We start from the raw sequence: 23,540 nt of genomic DNA on the forward strand, positions 1-23,540 counted from the left end.
GGTATCTTTACTTTTACTCAACTATGACAATTGGGTCATTTTTCCACCACTGCTTTTCCAGGCCTGGAAAACATTTTAAAATGACATTTATTTTCCAGGATTTTTATGACAGTGTTAACCCTGTAAGAGCTCTTCAGCAGAGGACACATATCTAACAGTAGAACGGAATGAACTTTGTCCCCAATTTAACCAGCTTCACTATATAAAGGCTCAGTGTTTTTACCTAAAACTTTGCTTTGACAACCATCCAGTGGAGTTGTAATCTGGAATATACTTTTCTTATAGGCATTCACGTTGCAGAAATGATAGACCGAAATATGAAAAATGTTCTGGTGGTATCCATTGGATTTTTATCTCTGTTCACAGCGTATGGAGGACTTCAGAGTTTACAGGTAACTCAAGATACTGTCGTGTCAATCATTAAATAGACGATTGTTTGAATATTAAGGTACAATTCAACACTGCAATTTCTGGTTGTTGATAGTTGATGGCACCATCCCTCTCCTGTGTTACAGAGCAGTCTGAATGCCGAGGATGGGATGGGGGTGACATCTCTCAGTGTTATCTATGCCTCCATCATCCTGTCATCCATGTTCCTAACACCCACTCTCATCAAAAACCTGGGCTGCAAATGGACTATTGTTGTCGGCATGGGCTGCTATGTGACCTATTCAATTGGGAACCTCTATCCAGGATGGTAAAGCAAACTGGCTAAAACCTGTTCAGACCTTCATTGTTTACAACTTTCAACAAGCTGTGTTTCTTCTTCGTGATTTAAGAGCAAAATTACAATACAACTAATCATGTACCTACCTACCTCAATGAGTAAAACATTGGGCATAGTACACATATATTAACTTGTTGTTACCAAGTAGAGTTGGGATTATTTCAGTACTCTGTGAGTAACTTAAACTAATTATGTGAAAGTAGTGTCCATCGACAAAGTTGTTTACACACATGGTATGAATCCTATCCCTCTCCGCTAGGCTTCCTGGACTGGCCTGTCAGTAGCTGTGTTAGTTTACAAACTGTAGGCAGTGTCTGATGCTAACCATATTAATCTGTCCACTTCTAGGTACACTCTGATCCCCACCTCTGTGATCCTGGGTATGGGAGGTTCTCCACTATGGTCAGCCAAGTGCACCCTTCTCACCATCTGTGGCAACCTGCAGGCCCCTAAAGAAAACAAGGCAGCAGCGGATGTTATCAATAAGTACTTTGGCATATTTTTCTTGATATTCCAGTCTTCGGCTGTATGGGGAAACCTCATGTCGTCGTTGATATTTGGTTCAGATACAGATATACGTAAGTAGCAAGTGCACACATACACACACAAACAAACACACACACACAAGTATGCACACACAGAACAAATGCAATTTGTTTGTGAAAGTAGTAACATTTCTAAGTTAAAGGGTGACTGTAGGATAAAGTGAATGAGATGCATCATGTGCAGTGTACATTATGAGAGGTGTTCTTGCCCAACCATCCTCTATGGTACCATCTGTCATAATGATATATTTATGTTCTCCTAGCTGACATCTCTGAGGAAGATCTACAATATTGTGGTGCAGGTGTGTGCATTGATATCAATGTAAACTCCACGACCAAAAGACCAGCACAAGAATTAGTCTGGACACTAGTCGGCTGCTATATTGGTAAGAACCTACTATTGTTTGTCAGTGTTACAGTTTGACACAGCCATAATAGTGCATTTAACCCCTCCTCCCTCCGCACACACACACCATTTTGGCATGGTCCAGAGAGAGGATGTTGCAGTTTTAAAGCTAACTTCCCTCAACTCTACACTTTTTGCCATGGGGCAGAGAAAAAAATATGTGGTGTTTTATAGCTCATCTCATGCTTTTGTTCACATTTTGCCATGAGGCTGAGAGAAAATTCTGCAGTTTCAAAGCACATTTACTGATATGCTACAGTTTTATAATGCTATTCTACACATTTTGTCATGAGGCTGTTAGGTTCTGAACAAACAGAGTAAAAACACAAACAGACGACTAGGAAAAGTTCAAAACAAGTTTATCCACCCACTGGGTCATACAGCTGAAAGACAAGGTATGATTACACAAGCACATATATTTATAACCTCCTACTAGGTGGGGTCAACTCCTTACACATATAGATAGCCGATACATCTATGTTGCTAGGCAGGAACTTAGTTGATTCCTCTCACTGGTGTAGTCATGGCCCTGCCTGATGCTAGAACCTTTGTGGGTGTGGAAATGTATGTGTTTGAGATAGAGCTGTAGTAGGAGGGTCGTTGTGATGGGCTTCTCTGGCCCCCCTCCCAAAGGTTTCTTTTCACTTCATCTGTTGACTTGACCTGGAGTCGAATTCCTCTCTCCTTCCTAGTTCCACAGCTGACCTGCCTCAGCAGAGACTAGCTGTTTCCTTTCGCCTCCCTCCTTAGTAGCATTGATATTCAACAATAATATGTTTGAACAGAAAAATAACGTTCAGCTCTTCCCCTTGTCTCACTCAGTAACTTTCCATACACCACCTTCCTATTCACCCTTCATTGACCCCACCATATACATTCCTTATATCTAAAGTAATCAATAAGTTCTAGCATGGTAACATTAATAAGTATATTTCAAGCTAGAATCCAACAAGGCTAAGAGGAAATGTTGCAATTTTAATGCTAATTCCCTGCAATTCTACACATTTTGCCATGGGGCAGAGAATAAAATGTGCTGTTTAAAAGCAAATTTCCTGAAATTCTACACATTTTGCTATCATATACCACTTGGGGGCCCACCTATCTCTATGTATATATACAGTATCAGTCAAAAGTTTGGACACACCTACTCATTCAAGGATTTTTCTTTATTTTTACTATTTTCTACATTGTAGAATAATAGTGATGACATCAAAACTATGAAATAACACATATGGAATCATGTCGTAACCAAAAAAGTGTTAAACAAATGTCACGCCTTGGTCATTGTATTTTGTGTTTTTGGTATATGTTTGGGTAGGCCAGGGTGTGACATGGGTTTATATGTTGTGTTTCGTATTGGGGTTTGTATTAATTGGGATTGTGTATGATTAGGGGTGTGTCTAGTTAGGCTTGGCTGCCTGAGGCGATTCTCAATTGGAGTCAGGTGATTGTCGTTGTCTCTGATTGGGAACCGTATTTAGGTAGCCTGAGTTCGCGTTGTATTTTGTGGGTGTTTGTTCCTGTCTCTGTGTAGTGTTCACCAGATAGGCTGTAATAGCTTTTACGTTCCGTTTGTTGTTTTTGTATTTATTCAGTCATTTCATGTACCGCGATTAACTTCATTAAAGTCATGAGTAACCTACACGCTGCATTTCGGTCTGACTCTCTTCTTACAACAGACGAACGACGTTACAACAAATCAAAATATATTTTAGATTTAAGATTCTTCATTGTAGCCACCCTTTGCTTTGATGACAGCTTTGCACACTCTTGGCATTCTCTCAACCAACTTCACCTGGAATGCTTCTCCAACATTCTTAAAGGAGTTCCCAAATATGCTGAGCACTTGCTGGCTGCTTTTCCTTCACTCAGCGGTCCAACTCATCCCAAACCATCTCAATTGGGTTGAGGTCAGGTGATTGTGGAGGCCAGGTCATCTGATGCAGCACTCCATCACTCTCCGTCTTGGTAAAATAGCCCTTACACAGCCTGGAGGTGTGTTGGGTCATTGTCCTATTGAAAAACAGATGATAGTCCCTCTAAGCGCAAATCAGATGGAATGGTGAATCGCTGCAGAATTCTGTGATAGACATACTGGTTCAGTGTGCCTTGAATTTGAAAATAAATCGCTGACAATGTCACCAGCAAAGCACCACCGCACCTCCTCCTCCATGCTTCACGGTGGGAACCACACATGTGGAGATCATCCGTTCACCTACTCTGCGTCTCACAAAGACAAGGCGGTTGGAACCAAAAATCTCACATTTGGACTCAAACCAAAAGGACAGATTTCCACTGGTCTAATGTCCATTGCTCGTGTTTCTTGGCCCAAAGCAAGTCTCTTCTTCTTATTGGTGTCATTCAGTAGTGGTTTCTTTTCAGAAATTAATCCATGAAGGCCTGATTCATGCAGTCTCCTCTGAACAGTTGATTTTGAAATGTGTCTGTTATGTGAACTCTGAGGCATTTATTTGGGCCGCAATTTCTGAGACTGGTAACTCCAATGAATGTATCCTCTGCAGCAGAGGTAACTCTGGGTCTTCCTTTCCTGTTGCAGTGTCAAGTGTGCTCCCTCTCCGGTCTCTAGGTCACCAGGCTGCTCGTTATGGTGCACACCTGTCACCATCGGTACGCGCATCAGCGCATTGATGCTCACCTGGACTCCATCACCTCTTTGAGTCCCTGCCCTGTATATTTCCCTCCCTTTTCTTCCTTCCTCAGGTGTCATTGTTTCTGTTTTCTGTCTGTGCGTTGTTCATGTTACTTGTTTAGTATTATGTTCCATTTATTTATTAAAACACTCACTCCCTGAACTTGCTTCCCGACACTCATCGTTACAGGCGGTCCTCATGAGAGCCAGTTTCATCATAGCGCTTTATGGTTTTTGCGACTCCACTTGAAGAAATGTTCAAAGTTCTTGAAATGTTCTGCATAGACTGACCTTCATGTTTTAAAGTAATGATGGACTGTAGTTTCTTTGCTTATTTGTTTCATGTTCGTTGGAATGAATATCGGATCAAGGCACAGCGTATGTTGAGTTCCACATAATTTATTATAAAGTGAAACTTAGCAAAGCAAAAACAATAAACAATAAACGAACAACAAACCGTGACTACAGAGATGCTACGTGCACTAACTCAAAACCATATCCAATAACCTACAAGTGGAAAAAAATGCTACTTAAATATGATCCCCAATTAGAGACAACGATTTCCAGCTCGCTCTAATTGGGAATCATACCAATCACCAACATAGAAAACAAAACTAGAACCCCACATAGAAAATATAAACTAGACTAGCCCTCCAGTCACGCCCTGACCTACTCTACCATAGAAAATAAAGGCTCTCTATGGTCAGGACGTGATAATTTGAGCTGTCCTTGCCATAATATAGACTTGGTCTTATACTAAATAGGGCTATCTTCTTTTAATTGAAATGCATTCCAGGTGACTACCCCATAAAGCTGTTTGAGATACTGTGAGGGTGCTAGGGTGGCTACATCAAGGCAAAGGGTGGCTACATTGAAGAATCTCAAATATAAAATATATTTTGATTGGTTTAACACTTTTTTGGTTACTACATGATTCCATATGTGTAATTTCGTAGTTTTGATGTCTTCACTATTATTTCTACAATGTAGAACATAGTAAAAATAAATAAAAACCCTGGATTGAGTAAGTGTGTCCAAACCTTTGACTGGTACTGTTTATCTATCTGTACAGTGGCTTGCAAAAGTATTCACCCCCCTTGGCATTTTTCCTATTTTGTTGCCTCACAACCTGGAATTTAAAAAATATTTTTTTAGGCGGTTGGTATCATTTGATTTACACAACATGCATATCACTTTGAAGATGCAAAATATTTTCTATTGTGAAACAAACAAGAAATGAGACAAAAACAACAGAACTTGAGCATGCATAACTATTCACTTAGGGTCATTGTCCTGCTGGAAGATGAACCTCCATCCCAGTCTCAAATCTCTGGAAAACAAACAGGTTTCCCTCAAGAATTTCCCTGTATTTAGCGCCATCCATCATTCCTTCAATTCTGACCAGTTTCCCAGTCCCTGCCGATGAAAAACATGATGTTCTCAGGGTGATGAGGTGTTGGTTTGCGCCAGACATAGCGTTTTCCTTGATGGCCAAAAAGCTAAATTTTAGTCTCATCTGACCAGAGTACCTTCTTCCATATGTTTGGGGAGTCTCCCACATGCCTTTTGGTGAACACCAAATGTTTTTTGCTTATTTTCTTCTTACAGCAATTGCTTTTTTTCCAGACACTCTTCCATAAAGCCCAGCTCTGTGGAGTGTATGGCTTAAAGTGGTCCTATGGACAGATACTCCAATCTCCACCGTGGAGCTTTGCAGCTCCTTCAGGGTCAGCTCCTTCAGAGTCTCTGTTGCCACTGATTAATGCCCTCCTTGCCTGGTCCGTGAGTTTTGGTGGGCGGCCCTCTCTTGGCAGGTTTGTTGTGGTGCCATATTCTTTAAAAAACATAATAATGGATTTAAATGGTGCTCCGTGGGATGTTTAGAGTTTCTGATATTTTTTTATAACCCAACCCTGATCTGTACTTTGTCCCTGACCTGTTTGGAGCGCTCCTTGGTCTTTATAGTACCGCTTGCTTGGTGGTGCTGCTTGCTTAGTACTTTTGCAGACTCTGGGGCATTTCAGAACAGGTGTATATATACACTCAGATCATGTGACAGAACATGTGACAATTGGTTGCACAATATCTTATTTAGGGGCTTCATTGCAAAGGTGGTGAATTTTTTAAATTTTTAAATTTTACCTTTATTTAACCAGGTAGGCTAGTTGAGAACAAGTTCTCATTTGCAACTGCGACCTGGCCAAGATAAAGCATTTTTCTCTGTGTTATTGACTTGTTAATTGTTTACTCCATGTGTAACTCTGTGTTGTCTGTTCACACTGCTATGCTTTATCTTGGCCAGGTCGCAGTTGCAAATGAGAACCTGTTCTCAACTAGCCTACCTGGTTAAATAAAGGTGAAATAAAAAATAAATAAAAATAAATAGCAGTGTGAACAGACAACACAGAGTTACACATGGAGTAAACAATTAACAAGTCAATAACACAGTAGAAAAAAAGAGAGTCAATATACATTGTGTGCAAAAGGCATGAGGAGGTAGGCGAATAATTACAATTTTGCAGATTAACACTGGAATGATAAATGATCAGAGATATTGGTGTGCAAAAGAGCAGAAAAGTAAATAAATAAAACAGTATGGGGATGAGGTAGGTGAAAATGGGTGGGCTATTTACCGATGGACTATGTACAGCTGCAGCGATCAGTTAGCTGCTCAGATAGCGGATGTTTGAAGTTGGCGAGGGAGATAAAAGTCTCCAACTTCAGCGATTTTTGCAATTCGTTCCAGTCACAGGCAGCAGAGTACTGGAACGAAAGGCGGCCAAATGAGGTGTTGGCTTTAGGGATGATCAGTGAGATACACCTGCTGGAGCGCGTGCTTCGGGTGGGTGTTGCCATCATGACCAGTGAACTGAGATAAGGCGGAGCTTTACCTAGCATGGACTTGTAGATGACCTGGAGCCAGTGGGTCTGGCGACTAATATGTAGCGAGAGCCAGCCGACTAGAGCATACAGGTCGCAGTGGTGGGTGGTATAAGGTGCTTTAGTGACAAAACGGATGGCACTGTGATAAACTGCATCCAGTTTGCTGAGTAGAGTGTTGGAAGCAATTTTGTAGATGACATCGCCGAAGTCGAGGATCGGTAGGATAGTCAGTTTTACTAGGGTAAGTTTGGCGGCGTGAGTGAAGGAAGCTTTGTTTTTTTTTGTTTTTTTGAAACAAGTAATTTTTTCATTTCACTTCACCAATTTGGACTATTTTGTGTATGTCCATTACATGAAATCCAAATAAAAATCTAGTTAAATTACAGGTTGTAATGCAACAAAATAGAAAAAACTAATAACACACAAATTATTGTATTTTTCATGTCTATATTGAATACATCATTTAAACATTCACAGTGTAGGATGGAAAAAGTATGTGAAACCCTAGGCTAATGACATTTCCAAAAGCTAATTCGAGTCAGAAGTCAGCTAACCTGGAGTCCAATCAATGAGATGAGATTGGAGATGTTGGTTAAAGCTGCCTTGCTTTATAAAAAACATTCACAACATTTGAGTTTGCTATTCACAAGAAGCATTGCTTGATGTGAACCATGCCTCGAACAAATGAGATCTCAGAAGACCTAAGATTAAGAATGGTTTACTTGCATAAAGCTGAAAAGGGTTACAAAAGTATCTCTAAAAGCCTTGATGTTCATCAGTCCACGGTAAGACAAATTGTCTATAAATGGAGAAAGTTCAGCACTGTTGCTACTCTCCCTAGGAGTGGCCGCCCAGCAAAGATGACTGCAATAGCACAGTGCAGAATGCTCAATTAGGTTAAGAAGAATCCTAGAATGTCAGCTAAAGACATACAGAAATGTCTTTAATATGCTAACATCTCAGTTGACGAGTCTACGATACATAAAACGCTAAACAAGAATGGTGTTCATGGGAGGACACCCCGTAAGAAGCCACTGCTGTCTAAAAAAAACATTGCTGCATGTCTGAAGTTCGCAAAAGAGCACCTGGATGTTCCACAGTGCTACTGGCCAAATATTCTGTGGAGAGATGAAACTAAAGTTGAGTTGGTTGGAAGGAACACACAACCATGTGGAGGAAAAAAGGCACAGCACACCAACATCAAAACCTCATCCTCACTGTAGAGTATGGTGGAGGGAGCATCATGGTTTGGGGCTGCTTTGCTGCCTCAGGGCCTGGACAGCTTGCTATCATTGACTGAAATTAATTCTCAAGTTTATCAAGAGATTTTGCAGGAGAATGTTAGGCTCTGTCAATTGAAGCTCAACAGAAGTTGGGTCATGCAACAGGACAACGACCAAAAAAAAACACAGAAGTAAATCAACAACAGAATAGCTTCAACAGAAGAAAATACGCCTTCTAGAGTGGCCGAGTCAGAGTCCTGACCTCAACCCGATTGAGATGCTGTGGCATGACCTCAAGAGAGCGGTTCACACCAGACATCCCAAGAATATTGCTGAACTGAAACAGATTTGTGCAAAATTCCTCCTGACTGTTGTGCAGGTCTGATCCGCAACTGCAGAAAATGTTTGGTTGAGGTTATTGCTGCCAAAGGAGGGTCAACCAGTTACTAAATCCAATTGTTCACATACTTTTCCCACCCTGCACTGTGAATGTTTACACGGTGTGTTCAATAAAGACATGAAAACGTATAACTGTTTGTGTGTTATTAGTTTAAGCAGACTGTGTCACATTTATGACCAATTTATGCAGAAATCCAGGTATTTCCAAAGGGTTCACATATTTTTTATTGCCACTGTATACACTATATATGCACAAAAGTATGTGGTCACCATTCAAATTTGTGGATTCGACTAGTTCAGCTAAACCCGTTGCTGACGTGTATAAAGTCGAGCACACAACCATGCAATCTCCATAGCCAAACATTGGAAGTAGAATGGCCTTCCTGAAGAGCTCAGTGACTTTCAATATGGCACCATGATAGCATGCCACCTTTCCAACAAGCCAGTTCATCAAATTTCTGCCCTGCCAACTCTAAGTGCTATTATTGTGAAGTGGAAACATCTAAGAGCAACACCGGAAGCAACAGGACCGCCAAGTTCTGAAGCATGTAGCACGTAAAAATCGTCTGTCCTCGGTTGCAACACTCACCACTGAGTTCCAAACTTCCTCTGAAGGGAACATCAGCACAATAACTGTTCATCGGGAGCATCATGAAATGGGTTTACATGGCCGAGTAGCCGTACACAAGCCTAAGATCAGCATGCGCAATGTCAAGAGTCGGGTGGAGTGGTGTAAAGCTTGCCGCCATTGGACTCTGGAACAGTGGAGACGCATTCTCTGGAGTGATGAATCACGCTTTGCTATCTGACAGTCCGAAGGATGAATCTGGGTTTGGCGGATGCCAGGAGAATGTTACCTGCCCAAATGCATAGAGCCAGCTGTAAAATTTGGTGGAGAAGGAATAATGGGCTGTTTTTCATGGTTCGGGCTAGGCTCCTTAGTTACTTTGAAGGGAAATCTTAACGCTACAGCATAAAATTACATTCTAGATGATTCTGTGCTTCCAACTTTGTGGCAAAAGATTGGGGAAGGCCCCTTCCTGTTTCAGCATGACAATGCCCCCGTGCACAAAGCGAGGTCCATACAGAAAGAACATGACTGGCCTGCACAGAGCCCTGACCTCAACCCCATCGAACCCCTTTGGGATGGATTGAAATGCTGACTGCGAGCTAGGCCTAATCGCTCAACATCAGTGTCCGAATTCACTAATGCTCGTGGCTTTACAGAAGCAAGTTCACGCAGTAATGTTCCAACATCTAATGGAAAGCCTTCCCAGAAGAGTGGAGGCTGTTATAGCAGCAAAGGGGGACCAATAACATATTAATGCCCATGATTTTGGAATGACATGCTCGAAGAGCAGGTGTCCACAAACTATATATATACACACACACACACACACACATACATACATACATTTCATACATCGGGGGCCTGGGGCATGAGCTCTGCATGACTGTTTGGTAATCCAGCCCTGCAGGTTGATGCTATTGAAATGTTCTAATGTTTTTTTCTGTTGTGTACTAGGGGTGGGTGTGCTGGCCATGATCATAGTGGCAGTATTTCTGGATAACATAGACAGAGATCAGGCCCAGGAGTTCCGAGGGAACAGAGAACCATTCTGGAGCACCTTCCTGGCCACGTTTACACTCCTGAAAGACAAGAGACTCATCATTCTCATCCCTTTGTCCATGTACAGTGGCTTTGAGCAGAGTTTCCTCTCCGGTGAATACACAAAGGTGAGGAGACGATACATGGTTCTTACCCTGCCTTGAGGAATCCAATGTTCAAGAATTCTTTACCAACGGAAGAGTGGCTAAAAGTTGTTTGTGAACTTCTTTTGTTGTTTCTTTTGCAGAACTATGTGACCTGTTCATTAGGAATCCATTACGTAGGATATGCGATGATATGTTTTGGAGCCACAAATTCGTTATGTTCCTTTATGTTTGGGAGGCTGGCAGAATACACTGGAAGAGCCCCACTGTTTTGCTTGGGTAAAAAGAGCTTTCCAATAAGGACATTAACATTAACATCAAATCACTTATTACTCACCGCTCTTACAGCTGCGGCGAACAACTTTGCCTGTATCATGGCCCTGTTGTTCTGGAGGCCTCACCCAGACCAGCTGCCAGTGTTCTTTGTGTTTCCTGCTCTCTGGGGCATGGCAGATGCAGTATGGCAGGCACAAACCAACTGTGAGTTGAGTTATTGAAATGTATTACCGTAACATGCTAGGTATATCAAACATTTTGTACAGAACAGAGGTAACAGTGGTTGTTTTTATTTGCAGCGCTGTATGGGGTTCTTTTCCCCAGACAAAAAGAGGCAGCGTTTGCTAACTGCTGTATGTGGGAGTCCCTGGGGTTCGTGATAGCCTTTGCCTACAGTACCTTCATCTGTCTAGACACCAAGATCTACATCCTCCTTGGAGTTCTGATTCTCTCCATGGTTACCTGTTTGTGGGCAGAGTACCAAGAACACAACAATCCTACACTTCCGGTGGAGGAGGGAGTATATGACAAAGACTATAAAAAGGACACAGACCAATACACAGACTACTCAAAAAACCTACATCACATCATTGCTCAGACCAGCTTGTAGACAATGTGTGGATTTGATATGTAGACTTATGCAACAGGTGAGTCTAATCCTGAACGCTGATTGGTTAAAACCGTTTTCCAGCCGGTGTCTACTCCACAAGTTACCACCAGTTAAATCTATGACGTTAAAAAAATGCCTTTTTACTCTGTTTCATCTGACTGTGCAATCCACTGTCTCATCAGCCCAGCCAGGCAATTTAAACTTGATCTCCACTATGAAAAGCATCTAGACATTATCTCACATTTTTTAGACGAACATTTAGTTTTCAACAGAGGAGATTTGAATAAACCTTGCTGACTGTATCTTTGACATTTGCAACATTGTTTCAATATCCAAATTCGATCTCCAGCTGTCCCATAGTAATGAACACAGCTTCTGTTGTTGACTAAGTTAGCTAGCAAGCTTGGGATAAGAACGTTGCCAGTCAGTATGGCAATGGAACATTTAGAACGAACGCTTGTGTTGCGTCCATAGATACAGAACAAAAAGAGTGAATGACTGGGTCATGTCTATGGCTACCGAACCGATAGAATGAACAAACATCCAGCTTGGGTAGCAACCCTAGATTTGTGCCGGGGCTATATCTTGTGCAAGGATGAAATACTATGAATTAATCAAAATAACATTTCATGAAAATACAGTGCCAGTCGAACGTTGGGACACACCTACTCATTCAAGGGCTTTTCTTTATTTTTTATTATTTTCTATATTGTAGAATAATAGTGAAGACATCAAAACTATGAAATAACACATATGGAATCATGTAGTAACATTTTTTTTATTTTATCCAAATATATTTAGATTTTAGATTCTTCAAAGTAGCCACATTTTTCTTTGATGACAGCTTTGCACACTCTTGGCATTCTTTTAACCAGCTTTTCCAACAGTCTTGAAGGAGTTCCCACATATGCTGAGCACTTGCTGGCTGCTTTTCCTTCACTCTGCGGTCCAACTCATCTCAATTGGGTTGAGGTTGAGTGATTCTGGAGGCCAGGTCATCTGATGCAGCTCTCCATCACTCTCCTTCTTGGTTATATAGCCCCTACACAGCCTAGAAGTGTGTTGGGTCATTGTCCTGTTGAAGAACAAATTATTTGTCCCACTAAGTGCAAACCAGATGGGATATAGTATTGCTGCAGAATGCTGTGGCAGACATGCTGGTTAAGTGTGCAGTGAATTCTAAATAAATCACAGACAGTGTCACCAGCAAAGCACCCCCACACCATCACACCTACTCCATGCTTCACAGTGGAAACCACACATGAAGAGATCATCCGTTCACCTACTCTGCGTCTAACAAAGACACTGTGGTTGGAACTAAAAATCTCAAATTTGGACTCATCAGACCAAAGGACAGATTTCCATCAATCTAATGTCCATTGCTCATGTTTCTTGGCCCAAGCAAGTCTCTTCTTATTGATATCCTTTAGTAGTGGTTTCTTTGCAGCAATTCGACCATGAAGGCCTGATTCACACAGTCTCCTCTGAGCAGTTGTTGAGATGTGTCTGTTACTTGTGAACTCTGTGAAGCATTTATTTGGCTGCAATTTCTGAGGCTGGTAACTCTGGGTCTTCCTTTCCAGTGGCGGTCCTCATGAGAACCAGTTTCACCATTGATGGTTTTTGCGACTACAATGGAAACAAATATTCAAAGTTCTTTACATTTTTCGTATTGACTGACCTTCATGTCATAAAATAATGGACAGTTGTTTCTCTTTGCTTATTTGAGCAGGTCTTGCCATAATATGGACATGGTCTTTTACCAAATAGGGCTATCTTCTGTATACCACCCCTACCTTGTCACAACAAAACTGATTGGCCCAAAGGCATTAAGAAGGAAAGTAATTCCACAAATCAACTAGGCACACCTGTTAATTGAAATACATTCCAGGTGACAACCTCATGAAGTTGGTTGAGAGAATGCCAAGAGTGTGTAAAGCTGTCGTCAAGGCAAAGGGTGGCTATTTGATTACTACATGATTCCTATGTGTTATTTCATAGTTTTGTCATCTTCACTATTATTCTACAATGTAGAAAATAGTTTAAAGAAATGTTTACCTTGAATTAGTAGGTGTGTCCAAACTTTGGACTGGTACTGTATGTCAATCATTATATGAATATGTTGGCAACCTGTTGTATAAAAGTGATAAGGCCCTTGAAGCCGGTGTTTGGACGATATATTGGTACAGTTTGCCGGCCTTCAACTTCATCTCAGGCCTAACAACACCCGTGCCCATATATCCTCCAAACACAGGCTTCTTGGGCGTTATCACTTAATTATGTGGGGGAATGACATCCAGTAAGAGGAAATCTGGATATCATGATTCTGACACAGTCATGTGCCTACCCCAATGGGACACTTTTCTTCGTATGACAAAATTAGAGGTTTTGTGGATCTCTATATGTAACGTATACGCCGGGAGTCAGGAAACAGGTGCAGAAGTTTAAATAATGAAATGATACAAATGAACCAGTGGACCAGTGGTTAGTAGACTGGCGACGTCAAGCACCGGAGGGAGGGAGCAGGATACGGCGAGACAATACCCCCCGTTACGCGGCTCCAGCCGCAGGATGATGCCGGCCAGGAGGACAGCCCTGAGGGCAGGAGTTTCCTGGTGGAGAGCCAGACGCGATTACCAGGATGGAACACAGGAGCCTCACTGTGGTGGCGGTCCATACCACCTCTGTGCCCCCGGAAACACTTGTCCACTGCAGGAGCCTCGGTCTGGCTCGGAGTCCACGGAGCCAGGCCCGGCTGATATCCCAGCATGCACCGGAAGGGAGTGTCAAAGTGAGTTATGGGCGTTTACTGCCCAGGGAACGAACTGAGCCCATTCCCCCTTCTGGTCCTGGCAGGGACTCCTTAGAAACCTCTCCAGCTCCTGGTAGGTCCTCTCCTCCTGCCCATTGGACAGAGCCCGGTTCCCAGATGCGAGGCTGACCGTGACCCCTAGCATCTCCATAAAGGCTTTCCAGACCTGCTACGCGAACTGGGGACCACGGTCGGAAACAATGTCCTACGGAAGGCCATATTACAGGAAGACCTTCTTGAGTAGTGCCTCGGTGACCTGGAGAGTGGTAGGTTTTCCAGAGAGAGGGATAAAATGACAGAATTTAGAGAATCTGTCAACAACCATAGTGGTAAAACCATCAGAAAGGGGAGATCAGTTACAAAGTCTATGGACAGATGTGATCATGACCGCTGAGGCACGGGAAGGGAAGTAGTTTCCCTGCTGGAGTGTGCAGGGGAAATATGGAGCATGAATTGACATAGTGGGTGACATCCTTCACCAAGGTGGGCCATCAGTACTTCATAGAGGGAATGGATGGTGTGGGTGATACCTGGAGGTCCAGTGGCGAGGGATGTGTGTGCCCAGGTCAACAGCCGATCTCTTACCCCCGTGGTAACGTAGATTCGTTCTGGAGGGCAGGTATCATGAACGTGTTCCCTCTCCAGAGCCTGGGAAAGGTCCACATCTAAGTCCCAAAACATGGGACCTACGATACGGGAGGACCGATTGATGGGCTGGAGGGCACTTACAGGACTCTCAACTAGCGTGGAACCACAGGGTACGGGAAAGCAGGTCCTCCGGTATCCTGGTCCCCAGGCTGTGATTTTCATCCTCGACCAGGAAATGGTGGAGTTGTGATGTTGGAGCCACGGGAGGCCGACGATTACTTTGTGTACGGGTGCGGTGGTGATGAGGAAGGGAAGGCTTTGCTGGTGCATGGGTCCCATGATGAGGTTAATATAATAATAATATAATAATAATAATATATGCCATTTAGCAGACGCTTTTATCCAAAGCGACTTACAGTCATGTGTGCATACATTCTACGTATGGGTGGTCCCGGGAATCGAACCCACTACACTGGCGTTACAAGCGCCATGCTCTACCAACTGAGCTACAGAAGGACCACGGTTGACGGTGCTGTGATGTGTGTGATTGTGTCGGATCCCAATGGTTGTTTATCCAGGGCTTGGACCGGAAAAGGAGAGGAGAGCGGGTATGGGAGGAGGCAACGGCCTTGTCCAATAGAGCTGTAGATACAACACAAGGGACAGCCAGCCAGTGAAATTGAAAGCAGAAAGTGTTTGGCGGAAAGAGATGATGGAATACTCACCCAACCCCGGGAGACAAATAATCACGGGCTATCCCTCTGCCCTCGTGGACCCCTGGTTATGACACACTGGACACTGCTGAAGCTGGGGCCCCTTCTGACCACAATAGGGACAGAGCCCCAACTGTTTCCGACGATGTCGCTCTGCCACGAGGATGTGTGGACCCTACCTCCATGGGTTTAGGCTCTGTCTCAGGATGGCCATAGGAGGAGGACGAGAGGTGCTAACACTCCTGAAGAAGGTTATCAAAATGGATGGTCATCGCTATGAGTGTGTCCAAGGAGGGGTTGTTATTGCAACATGCCAGCTCCGTCTGGAGGCTGCTAAATCCATCCTCTGGAGGCCGCCATGGTCCGGAAGGTGAGGGTGTACTCCGCAGTGGTCTGGGCACCTTGCCGGAGTTGGAGTAGGCGATCACTTCCCTCTCTGCCATCTGGTGGATGATCGAAGAACGACCCTGAACCTCTCTTTGGAACTCAGCTCCTCCATGGCTGTGGCCCACTCCAACGGAAATGACTGTGGCAACCTTTGGCCTCTCAGTGGTAAGGATCCCGTCATATTTGTCTGAGAGGGACAATCGGGCATCGCTGACCTGGGTGGACTGCTGGATGGGCTGAGGGACTGGCTCGCTGAGACGATTTGTTGTAGAGCAGGGGTGTCAAAGTCAAATGGACGGAGGGCCAAATAAAAAATTTAGCTACAAGCCGAGGGCCGGACTGTTCGAATGTTCATTGAAAAATTTTTAAATGACGCATATAGTCTAGTGAACCTAATTGAACCTACTGAAAACCTAACAAATATATTCCAATATGATCAGATAAATAAAGCAATATTTTCTTATGGCTCTGTCAGTAATCTTTAATTTTCAACAGACACAAAAGACAAATTTCCTTTATATAAAAATCCCCATAACAGGAACATTAAATGAAAGAAACCGGTATTCAAGGCACCATCAGTAGCCTATATTTTCTATTTTAGCAAAAGTGGGCTAAATTTACTTCAAAGAAAAAAACAATAATAGCAATTTTCTATCATCCACTCAACTGAAATATTTTTAAAATATAATTGGATTGAAATACAATAAAATAAAGTGCAAAAATCTATTAATCAAAAACAACACTTTGTTTAAGGAGAAGTAACATGCAGTGAAAACAAATATTAAACTTTAACTTTTAAACTTGAACTGAGTAAAAACTCTAAATATGTGATTGCACAGTAATGTTCACTTGTTTGAGGTTGAGGGTGATACTTGGTGGTGTCCCATCTTTTCCACAAGTTCATCAATGTTCGGGGTAAGGCTCTGAGCTGAGGAAATCCTCAGAATTGAGTGGAGGTGTTCAGCAGTAAGTCGACTTCTGTGTGATGTTTTGTTCAAGTTCATCAAAGAAAACAGTTGTTCACACAGGTATGTGCTGCCAAACATAGACAACGTTTGAGCAGCCTGGATGCGCAGCTGGGGCATTGTGTCGGGGAGGAAACGGGCGAACTCCGCAGCACCCACTGCCGCATATTTTGCCCTCAGTGCATCATTGCATTGGAGGTCAATCAACTCCATTTGGAGGTTTGGTGGTGAGCTTTCCACGTCAACAGCAAATGGGTTACCGAGCAGTTCCAACCTGCTTTTTTGTGCTTCAAAGTCAGCAAATCGGCGTCGAAAGTCAGCGGCAAGCATACCTATTTTATCAGCCAACTGTGCGCTCGGGAACGCACTGGTAGAGAGCTTCTCTTTCATGGTCTGGCAGCTGGGAAAGTGGCTCAAATTTTCTTTCCGCATCTGCGTCTCCCACAGAGTCAGTTTGGTTTTAAATGCCTTCACTGTACTGTACATATCAGAGATGACACGATCCCGACCCTGCAGCTGCAAGTTCATTGCATTCAGATGACTCGTAATGTCACACAGAAAAGCCATTTCACACAGAAACATTTCGTCTCGGAGTTGTGTTGTGTCTTTCCCTTTGCTGTCCAAGAACAGACAAATCTCCTCACGAAGCTCGAAACATCTTTGAAGCACCTTTCCCTGGCTTAGCCATCGCACCTCTGTGTGATAAGGCAAATCACCATGCTCCGTTTCTAACTCCGTCAGAAATGCCTTGAACTGGCGGTGATTCAAACCTTTGGCTCTGATAAAGTTAACTGTGCGCGTGATGATGCTCATTACATGCTCCATTTTCAAGGCTTTACCGCACAACGCTTCCTGGTGTATGATACAATGATAAGCTGTCAGCTCACCTGTCGCGTTTTCCTCTTGCATCTTTTCCCGTATCTTCCCCACCAGTCCGCTCCTGTGTCCACACATCGCAGGTGCTCCGTCGGTTGTCAAACCCACGAGTTTTTCCCAAGGCAGCTCCATCTCATTTACACATCTTGACACCTCTTCATACAAATCATGCCCCGTAGTTGTGCCATGCATAGGACGTAAAGCCAAAAACTCCTCTGTCACGCTTAGGCTGGAGTCCACTCCGCGGATGAAAATTGACAACTGGGCAATGTCAGAAATGTCGGTGCTCTCATCCACAGCCAAGGAATATGCAATGAAATCTTTTCCCTTTTTCACAAGCTGCTCTTTTAGATTGATGGACAACTGGTCTACTCTCTCGGCAATGGTGTTTCTGCTCAGACTCACATTTAAAAAGAGTTGCCTTTTTTCTGGGCAAACTTCGTCACAAACTTTAATCATGCAGTTTTTGATGAAATCCCCCTCCGTAAATGGCCGGGCTGATTTAGCGATCTCTTCTGCCAAAATAAAACTGGCCTTGACAGCAGCCTGGCCTTGTGATTTGGCGTTTTTGAACAGAGCCTGTCGAGATTTGAGGCCTCGTTTTAATTCCTCTGCCTTTTGTAACCTTTGTTCCATGTCCATATTCTTGTTTTTGTCCGCGTGTTTCGTTTCATAATGTCGTCTCAGATTATACTCTTTCAGTACCGCCACACTTTCTCCACACAGAAGACACACAGGTTTTCCAGCTACCTCCGTGAACAAATACTCCGACTCCCACCTTGTTTGAAACCCCCGGTTCTCAGTGTCCACCTTCCGTTTTGCCATTTTTGATGGGTATCTGAAAGTTAATTTTACTGTGATGCTGACAACTGCTGTGCCAATAAATATTGAAATGAAGCAGCCTACTGCTCGGTGCGTCACCGTTGCATTGTGGGAAATGTAGTATTGGTGCGTGTAAAAGATCTGCGGGCTGCCGGCTTGCTGCGGTCTGCGGGCCGGTTCTAATAATAAATCAAGATCATCCCAGGGGCCGTAAAAAACCTTCTCGCGGGCCGGATGTGGCCCGCGGGCCTTGACTCTGACATATGTGTTGTAGAGGGTCCTCCGCGTTGGAGAACGTGGAGGACCTCATCCATAGCTGTACCTAGTTGCACCAGTTGGTCGTGGTATTGGCGGATTAAGTGTCCCTGTTCGCCAACCCTGAGGTAGTATTCTGTAATGTATATGCCAAGAGTCAGGAAGCAGGTGCAGAAGGTGAGTTTAATAATGAAACAATAATAATGGAAAAAAACAAGTTGCGTACTGAACGTGAAAGGAAATAATACTACCTACTGACTAATACTACTTAGTGGCTAAATAAAGGGAGAGTAATCAGGGTGATGATGAAGTCCCAGGTGTGCGTAATGATGGGGAGCAGGTGTGCGCAATTATGGTTGTCAGGTGTGTGTAATGTGGTTTGCCAGGACCGGTGGTTAGTAGACCGGCAAGATCTAGTGCTGGAGAGAGGGAGCAGGAGTAGGCATGACACTATAAATGTATGGATAACTATCTTGACCATCAATTATGTATAATAATTTTCTATGGTTGAACTTTTTATGCAGAATTTCTATACAATTCTGATTTAAGTGTGATAAATGTATTTTTATGCCATGGCTGCTATGTTGAATTCACATTACATGATGTTATGCTGAACTGTAACAGAGTGAAATACCCCACTGAACGTCACTAATGAAGTAGATGAAACTTGAATCTACCATAGTTAAAACTATTTAATGACCAGTTATTCTGCAGTCCCAAGACTTTGTGCCAACAACAGGAGTAGAAGGATCACAGCAGGGTCATCACGCATCATGAAACTGCTCCTCAAGCCTACATCATACCACATCTGGATATGTGTGCAACGAAAGTTCAACATTCACCTTCTGCTACTATTTCGGTCAAGCTGTCTACTCATACAAATTGATGCATTTGTTTGATAAATCCAACATATGCACCACACAGAACGCAATGCAACTACAACGCTTCATACTGTATGAGTAGACTGCTTGACAGAAATGGTAGCAGAAGGTGAATGTTGAACTTTTTGTTGCATATGTAGCCAGATGATGCTGGGTCCTATTTTGAGCAAAATCACAGTCGGTGTGTTCGAAGCTTAACGTGTAAATCAGCTCGCTTGCGCTCAGATGGACTGGGTGTAAACATTTGAGGTGTGTCCGTAAAAAGGTCGATGTCTGCGCCTCCGCATTAATCTAATTATTAGATTAATGCGGAGGCGCAGACATCGACCTTTTACGGACACACCTCACGGACACACCTCTAATACTTGATACTTCAAAAGGTCTTTAGATTCAAAATCCAATAGCAAACGGATCCTTGGTATGACCTTAAAAACAAGTCCATATAGCTTAGTAGAACCTCTTATGGTTAAAAACATGATTACAAGTGCTAATTTCAAGGAGCGCTGATAGGGATATTTAAGATCAACTCAGTTGGTCATGGCATGAATGTCGCAGCCTACCCAGCCGCGACGCACACTGCCCATATGCACATGGAACAAGAGGAGCCCAACGTGCTTTTGGTGCCTGTATACTTTGCATTTAGAAACATAATAAAACATGTTTTTTCCCCCATTAGATTGTATTTGATTAAAAACCAAGCATAGTCTTCCCTCCTCTCAATTAAGTATATTTTTGTCTGCTCAATGCAATTGCGAAGTAGTTTAGACCGTCAATAAAGGGTTTGGCTCCCGAGACCGCTTGGAAAAAATGTGAAGCTTTATGAAAATGTCAAGTTTGAGAGGAGTAAAACAGTGAGCTGACATTCCTTTTTTATATATGCGTTGTAGGCAGGCCCATATTATTTTAGCCGTTTTGGACGTGTGTAAAACACCCTCCGTGATGTAATATAGGTGTCCATGCCCATCATGAAACGAGAGATGAATTACAGGTGAAACTCTTATTTAGAAGTTAGCTGTAACATGTAAAAAGTGCTTATTTACGTTTCATATGTTCAAAACCCAAGCTTTCGCTTAGGCCTACTATAACGAAGGCTGGTTCAACAGTAATGCACGTGTTTTTTTATCCTGGCGATTTTATTATATCATTACATTTTACATTTATTTATTATTGTTTTAAAAACCAAATGATTACTTTCTTTTCGTAAAATGGTATTTTAACTAAACATAATAATTATTAATATTCCTGGTATTATGGTGACAAAGTCCGTGGCGCGCTTGCAATGCAACTTCTGGGGATGTGTGAATGCGATCTGATCTGTAAAAAGATTTCCGATTATGTTAATAAAATATAGGGCTATTTGGGAGCAGTATAACTGTGCGTGGACATTCTCCCTTTCTATTTATATTGGATATTTGTCCAGCTATTGTGCAAAGTTTGGATGTGCGTAAAAATCCTTCATGGTCTGCGTTGTTTTAATATTGTATGCCCACGGGGAGAAATGATGGTGCCCATATGTGTGACACCCTATTTAAAACAAGTTGTTGTTTTGATTCGAATTATTCGTTTTCTTTTTAGGCCTTATCAACAATTCATAATATTGCTTATTGACAACGTTTGGCATGTCCATGCTCAGCCATTATGCAATTTACAGTAGGCCTAATCCCTATATCAATGTGAATGCTATTGAAACAATGCAATTACTTAGAACAATGTGGATTGCAAATGGATTCAAATTAACGTATTTGGCAAAGATAGGTCTACATTTTGTACTAATGAACTATTGTTGCTGCTATGGGATGCAATGTGGTGTACACAGTTGGAAACGTATCTCCAGGATGGTAAAGCTATTACTGAAATATATGTTATAATATGTTATGTATGATGTGGCTTTGCTTTGTGAAAAAAACATCCATACTGCACCTACTGTATACAGTGCTAGCTTGTTCAAACATAGGCTCTTGGTTTATGATAAAACCTGATAACAAGAGTTATGACAACACAACTAGGCTCAGCAGTAATTTAGACAGAGTGCTTAGATATATTGATAAGAGGAGAAATGCTATGGTAATAAATGGTTATTGCCAAACCATAAAATATATCACTAATGTCCACATAGTAATGGAAATGTTTATGGTGCATATGTTAAGATTAACCTGAAATGCCCCAGTGTCCATTTGCGTGGCCACACTAACCTTTAATATTAAATGTACCCAAAAAGGACACAAAACCTCTATTAGGTCCACTGATTTCTCACTGTACTATACTTTAGTGATAATGCCTGGTAAACCGGTGTCGAGGGCCGGAAACCCTTGCCAATATGTCCTCCAAACACCGGCGTCGAGGGCATTATCACTTTTATATAATGGGTTACCAACATATTCAAATAATGATTTACCTATTTTCAATATAAACGTTATTTTAAAGTTAATTCATTTATTCATACTATTTCATCCTTCAACAAGATATAGTCCCGACCCAAATCTAGGGCTGGTCGTTCGTTCTATAGTTTCGGTTGTCAGAGACGCGACCCAGTCGTTCAGACTTTGTTCTGTATCTATGGACGCGACCCAGTCGTTCTGACTTTGTTCTGTATCTATGGACGCGACCCAGTCGTTCGGACTTTGTTCTGTATCTATGGACGCGACCCAGTCGTTCGGACTTTGTTCTGTATCTATGGACGCGACCCAGTCGTTCGGACTTTGTTCTGTATCTATGGACGCGACCCAGTCGTTCGGACTTTGTTCTGTATCTATGGACGCGACCCAGTCGTTCGGACTTTGTTCTGTATCTATGGACGCGACCCAGTCGTTCGGACTTTGTTCTGTATCTATGGACGCGACCCAGTCGTTCGGACTTTGTTCTGTATCTATGGACGCGACCCAGTCGTCGTTCAAAATGTTCCATTGCCATACTGGCTGGCAACGATCTTATCCCTTGCTTGCTAGCTAGCCAACTAGAGCTCATTTACATTCACGTCAAACGTCAAAAAATAATAACAGCAGTAGCTGCATTTGTATTTGTTTAAGCTGTTTTCTAGTGACATTTATTTGGATACATCCATAACAATGAGCTAATGAGGCGCGATTTCACCTGGCATAGAAAATGTACTCTCGTCTGGACACTGTTGAGGAAGTAGACAACAACAACACAGCTAACACAATCACGTCAAACACTGAAGCTGTAAAGAGTTCAAACTAGCTGCACTTCGTTTCATTTGACCTTTTTTAAATGTACATTTCTTTGTATCAATAAAAATGATGCCAGCTGATTTATGATTTTAGACTGACTGGGAAACGCTGCCGGTCTGTCTCGTCCCGACTCCCGACACATCCATTACTATGGACAGCTGGAGATCGAATTTGAATATTGAAACAATGTTCCAAATATCGGACAGACAGCAAGGTTTATACAAATCTCTGCTGTTGAAAACTAAATGTTAGTCTAAAATAAATGTGAACTAATGTCTAGATGCTTATTATAGTGGAGATCAAGTTTATAACTGTTCTGGTTGGGCTGATGAAACATTGGATTGCACAGTCAGATGCAACAGAGTTGTGATAGTGTGGCCACTATGTAGGGAGGGTGTAATTGAAAAGACCCGGCAGATTATTATCAATACTCGAGGATTTCATATTAATTATATATATATATATATATATATATATATATATATATATATATATATATATATATATATATATATATATATATTTATTTATTTTTGGGGGGGGGGGTAAACTGACCCTTACCTATATGAAGTAACAGAAGGTAATTGGAAAACACGGTGATCACACGACTACATGGGCAGA

General features: G+C 42.4%; 1 protein-coding gene across 1 annotated transcript; it reads left to right on the plus strand.

Annotated features, from left to right (window-relative positions):
* The first annotated feature begins 210 nt into the window (after positions 1 to 210).
* On the plus strand, positions 211 to 11,960 carry LOC123991612 (protein unc-93 homolog A-like). Its single transcript, XM_046293240.1, has 8 exons — positions 211 to 392; positions 516 to 697; positions 1,076 to 1,305; positions 1,536 to 1,658; positions 10,359 to 10,570; positions 10,690 to 10,825; positions 10,895 to 11,026; positions 11,122 to 11,960. The coding sequence occupies exons 1-8, from the start codon at positions 303 to 305 to the stop codon at positions 11,430 to 11,432; spliced, it is 1,416 nt and encodes a 471-aa protein (XP_046149196.1). The 5' UTR covers positions 211 to 302; the 3' UTR covers positions 11,433 to 11,960.
* The last annotated feature ends 11,580 nt before the right edge of the window (positions 11,961 to 23,540 follow it).

This window comes from Oncorhynchus gorbuscha, linkage group LG12, assembly GCF_021184085.1.
Source record: "Oncorhynchus gorbuscha isolate QuinsamMale2020 ecotype Even-year linkage group LG12, OgorEven_v1.0, whole genome shotgun sequence".
NCBI classification, from domain to species: Eukaryota; Metazoa; Chordata; class Actinopteri; order Salmoniformes; family Salmonidae; genus Oncorhynchus; species Oncorhynchus gorbuscha.

What these genes read in the sequence shown, in the direction of transcription:
- LOC123991612 (XM_046293240.1), top strand. Translation starts at nt 303, where the DNA reads ATGATAGACCGAAATATGAAAAATGTTCTGGTGGTATCCATTGGATTT. An exon ending in GGGAACCTCTATCCAGGATG is followed by an intron (nt 698 to 1,075) that starts GTAAAGCAAACT and finishes GTCCACTTCTAG; the next exon opens with GTACACTCTGATCCCCACCT. An exon ending in TGGTTCAGATACAGATATAC is followed by an intron (nt 1,306 to 1,535) that starts GTAAGTAGCAAG and finishes ATGTTCTCCTAG; the next exon opens with CTGACATCTCTGAGGAAGAT.